Consider the following 5,496-nt stretch of genomic DNA (forward strand, 5'->3'; position numbering starts at 1 on the left):
GATGATGATGATGATTATGGTGATGGTGATAATGATGACGATGACAAAGATAACTGGAATGATGACGATAATGATGATGGTCCTGATGATAGAGATGAGGATCGTTACGAGTTCAGTATGGCTATGATGATAATAATGATGATGAAGATAATTAAATGATGATCATGATGATGATAATTATGATTAGAGTGATAATCATCATAGTGATGGCCACGATTATAATGATGATGAAATATAAGATGGGGGGGTCATAATGGTGGTGGAGGTGATGATAATGATGGTGGTGGTGGTGGTGATGGTGGTGGTGCTGTGATGTTTACTTTATAAGAGTAATTAATTATTCGGAATATAAAATGTTTAAGACTGAATGTTGTTGTTCATGTTTTGTTTATTTATATAGTGAGGATTAAGCCTTTGCAAATCAACCAAATATTAATTTGTGTATATTTATCGTTATTGGCTGTTTACAATGCAATGGCCATTAATTTATACGTATAAAAATTAATAAATGAATAATAATTAATTAATAATAATTATCATTATAAGTGGTGGCTTTCAGTTTTGTCTGACAGTGTTTGTGTGCTAACGTAATTTTTATCTTCTAATCATAAATAGCTCTGTGTTGGATTGGGCATGTTTGATAGTTTTGCTTTGTGACATGAGGTAAAAAACAACATGATATTGTTATTCTTGCACACGCTGTGTACTTGTGATGGAAATTTTGTCTTGATGTCAATGATTTTAATGTGAAAACATATGCATGCTCTGATGTTGTTCATTGTTAGTAATATTCTAATTGTGTCTGATTGAAGATTTTCAGTTGAATACTGTTCAATGAAAGATATTTATTTCATAATGTTCAATAAAAGATAGTTAAATTATAAACCAACAAACCTCGCTGTCAGGATGTTAAATTGTAAAAGATTGTTCTAATATTATGCAAACAAATATAAAATATCTTTATAAATCTTAATCCCAAACTTCAAATCATGCATGTTAAAAATCAAAAATAAAACATTTAAGTTATAGAACAAAATAACAAAATGTCTTGTAAGTTTAAAAAATATTATCAGCCATTTATAAGAAATCACGCTAATGGTAGATGTGGCTTATAGCATCTCTCTTAAACGCTATTGGTTGACGATTTAGAATTAGGCGGAGCTAACTTGAAAAAACGTCATGTCGGAAAAGGATCATTACAACGGTAAGATGAGAATCAACACGTCAATCAAACGGCGATGCTGTGACTCGTCATGATTAGTTGGATTCAGTCAATTCTCTTGAAGTAAAGTTTTAGCAGGCAGTCAGTTCGTTGAGCTTTCGTAACTAAATATTTTATTGAACTGTACTCACAAATCTATGTGTTATTATCTGTAATAAAAATAATTTCATAGATATTCTATGTGCACCCATCATCATAATTCAACTGAACTCTCAAATGCGAAATGTATACGTGCACGTACAAGGCCGTAGAGAATTTCGTACGTATTATTTGTTCGCTAACGTGTATTTATTTATTTCATCCATCCATCTACATGGTCCGTATTTTTATCCTATCAATCGACACATCCATCCTAACGCACATTCTACGTTAACACATTTGTGAGATAACATTTACAACTTCATGGACACCACCAGCAGTTTTTGATGTCACATATACGTCACGAGTAAATGATTACCTTATCAAGTTGAAGTTCATCGATAAATAATGCCATGTTGTGTTGGTTGTTTAACGATTTGGAAAAATGTAGAGCTATTTTGATTTCGATAAAAATGCTCTCTTTTTCCATTTTGAAATTGGAAAGCAAAGAAACTAATTTAATGGGATTAATGGTATTTTGAGAGTTTAGAAAATCCAATAAAAAAATTTGATGCAGATATGGTAAGATACTCCTCTGCTAGTGTAAACAGCGTCTAAGTTGTTTTGTTAACGTCAATTCAGCTATCAAAACTATCAAATGATATTTACTACTTCGCTAACTCTTCGTAAGATTTACATTTCAAAATCAACCACATCATTAAAAATTGTTTACGACGTTCACTTTTTAATTTTTGTTGTCTTATGTAATTATTTACTTGCTTTTTTTACTTATTATTTACTGGGAGGTTGTTGGAAATAAGAAGTTGATTACTTTTAAATTACCAGGCATCAACGCCAAGTGAAAAGTTTGTTTTTCATAATGCAATTTGGAAACAAAAATCTGGCTCAATCTTGAAATCCGGCCTAATTTTGGGTTGGTTTTGGAGAAATGACTTAAGATTCACAGGAGCCTAAAATTAAAACGCCCTAAAACGTGTTTTACGACACTTACATTAGCAATGTTTACAATGAAATATTACAGCACGTGTTTTACAACAGAATATTCTATTTGATACGATTAGTGATGTGCAAATTTGACTTGGTTCGGTTGAGTCAGCGTTGTTCGTTCGGTTCGGTCTGTAACCAAAAGTTTCAACGTTCGGGTTCTGTTCGGTCGTAAGTGTGGGGTTCGAGCTCGACTCGGTTTTTTTGGTTTTACTCGATTACCATTTCTGATCGGGACATCTCTACCCTTAAAAAAATATAGTCTGGATATTTATTTTGAAAAAAATTTTAAATCTCACCGACCGGTATATTAAGAGATGCTCGAGTAGTTTTGCAAGTGCTTATTAAAACTGAAAGAATCTTAAATCACTTCATTTCATTTCGAAACCTTGAAAGCACCTGCGTAAATAATTATAGCACAGCTAGATTTAACAACACAGTTTATTAGCTGATTTCAACAACAGCTGCTTAGCAAAGCAGCTTATGAAACGCTTAACTTGTATCGGTTAAATTCACCAAACAACAAACCGGCACTTCTTGATTGTGGAGCATGTTAAAACAATACTTACGTTTTTCATTTAAAAATTTCAAGTCAGTTGGTTCAGTAGTTTTTTTTAGTCTATAAGAAACGACAAACATAAATTAATTCTTATAAAATATGTCCACTGTATACATAGATTTCTAATTTCTTGAATACGCATCAATAGTAACATATGGTTCTATGTTTTTATGGTGACAAAGATTATGAAAATAATATTTTTTGTTTCTATTAGGGAGCACGTGCAATTATTAACTTGGCAGTAGTGATAGGAGCTTTCGTTAATAACATAATAAATTCTATTGTTTGAGATACATATATAATATATTTTATTTTGTTGTTTACATATGATGGATTACATAAACGAAGAATATATATCGTGCCTATGTGTTGCTGGTATAGTTAAAGAATACATGGAGAAGTTCTCCCGGTTTCAAATTTCTTTACAGATAACAATGTATAAAAATTATTTGAGGAGTCACAGCAGCACTCAGCAACTACCAGCATATACAGTCACAAAATTTTCAAAATTCTTTGTTTCTCCCAATTACAGTCCAAATGAGAGTGTCAGATGGTGGAGCTGGTTTTGTTCATTAACTGGCGATCAACAATATGACATCATGAAGGGGACGCAAGATTTCTATTACACGAGAAGTACCGCATGTCCTTTAATCGCAAGATATCAAACGGCAGATGATTTTGCGATTGGAAAAATTAGTCATAAAGATTATTATTACCCGACCAGTGTAGATAATAAAATATACAAACTGCCTTTCTACAAGGGAAAGTTTTTAAACGAGTCCTGCTCCATCTGCTCCGAAGATTTCATTGAGAAGTCCTTTGTGTGCGAACTTCAATGCCGACATGTCTACCATTTTGCATGCATACGTCTATGGCTGCTAAAAAAATCTTCGTGTCCCTTTTGTCGACAGGCGATCTCAGTTACTTTGCAGCTAAAACAACGCAACAAAGTCAAATATGTGGGGGAGAGTAAAAAATTAATAAGCATTTATTTGAACACTAAAAGGAAATATAACTAGTAAGTACATTACATTTTAAATTCTATGAAGAAACGCTTCATCTTTTGGATCTTTTTGAACTTTACCTGTGATATGATTTGTGATATTTTGATAATAAAATTATTTTTCATCAAACTTTGAAAAATGAAAATTAAAGCCATCGTGTTCTGTTCTCTTTTTAACCGCATTGCAATTTTTAACAAATATAACATAATTGTGTAGATGTACAGAATAGTAAATTTCACTAAAAATAATGCCGAATCATATATATATATATTATATTTATAATTATTTATAATATATATTATAATTTATATTAATAAATATGCATGCACAGAGTTTGGTTAAATTAATTTGCGGATTTAAAATTATTTTAAACCTAAAAAATTGCTTACATGGCATTTAAAAAAATGAACAAAATAGACGGTTAAAATTGTGCTGATCGATATTGGTGAATAAAATAACGCGACGGACATAATAATGTAGAATATTTAGCAGGTCGACTCCGATATTTTAAATCTTCCCGTGTTTATGTTAAACGTGTGCAAACTTACACCACATAATCACATAAGCTGTCCACACGATTTAGTGCGCTCAAGTCCGCTAGTGCACAAACAAAGGCAGCTTTTTGTAGCTTATGTTAAAGTAATAGCCCTTTATGTTAATGTAAAACCAAAATCACGTGATTATCCTAATTTAAATGTTCTTATGTTCATTAAGCTAAAGTTATTATAAATTCAAGTATGTTAATAATTAAGTATCGAATAATTGTTTTATTTAAATTTATTCAATAAATAACAAATAAAAAATAAACTATATTTTTATTGTCAACGGCCCTTTCAAAAGCTTGGAAAATGTCATTATGTAAATCGCTTTCTTCAGCATATAAAATAAATATAATTAAAAGTTCATATATCTATGCTACACATATCTATGCACACCACACACACGCACGCACACACACGTACATATATATATATATATATATATATATATATATATATATATATATATATTTACAATATTCTATAAATTCTACCGAATGTTTGGCGTTAATATGTTTGTAGTTCGTTTTTTCGATTTTTCTCACTAAAGTTTTTTGGTGAACGTTTAGTTTATTAAAATTCAAAATAAACTTATTTTTTGAATTCATGCTGCAAATAAGGCCATATTTCGATTCCGAATGAATCATCATCAGAGCTCCTTGCTGTATATATAGGGAAATATTTCAAATTTTACGTGTTGGTAAGGTACATATTTCCAATTTTCGTTCTTTATTCATTGATAGTTATTTTATTTTTATTGTTATATTTATCGTTTCAAACTACACACACACGTACATATATATATATATATATATATATATATATATATATATATATATATATAAATTATAATAAAGTATGACAAAAACAAATAAGTTTTGTAATTTTCAAAGCGACAATTACCGAAAAAAATTAAATCTATTTGAAAAACCTAATAATTTTTTCTTGCCACTAAACGAAGGAGTTAAATAATATCAAAATGCAGAGTTGTCAGCGCGCAGTGGTGGTACATTCACTTAGCAGCAGTAGCGATTTTTGTAGCGGCGCTTCTTTTAAATCTAAAATAAAATAGTTACCGCTACTCTCAAA

At 30.5% G+C, this 5,496-nt stretch overlaps 2 protein-coding genes across 2 annotated transcripts; one reads left to right on the forward strand and one right to left on the reverse strand.

Annotated features, from left to right (window-relative positions):
- Positions 1–605: 605 nt before the first annotated feature.
- On the reverse strand, positions 606–1,790 carry HELRODRAFT_179401 (hypothetical protein; the record flags this gene model as incomplete). The annotated part of the gene is made up of 3 exons (XM_009028258.1): positions 606–802; positions 895–898; positions 1,680–1,790. 3 exons carry the CDS (start codon positions 1,788–1,790, stop codon positions 606–608), a joined length of 312 nt encoding a protein of 103 aa, XP_009026506.1.
- Positions 1,791–3,628: 1,838 nt separating this feature from the next.
- On the forward strand, positions 3,629–3,781 carry HELRODRAFT_153615 (hypothetical protein; the record flags this gene model as incomplete). The annotated part of the gene is made up of 1 exon (XM_009028259.1): positions 3,629–3,781. A coding segment is annotated over one exon (153 nt), but the record flags the coding sequence as incomplete, so codon positions are not given.
- Between the last annotated feature and the right edge of the window lie 1,715 nt (positions 3,782–5,496).

This window comes from Helobdella robusta (assembly GCF_000326865.2).
Source record: "Helobdella robusta unplaced genomic scaffold HELROscaffold_54, whole genome shotgun sequence".
Classification (NCBI taxonomy): Eukaryota; Metazoa; Annelida; class Clitellata; order Rhynchobdellida; family Glossiphoniidae; genus Helobdella; species Helobdella robusta.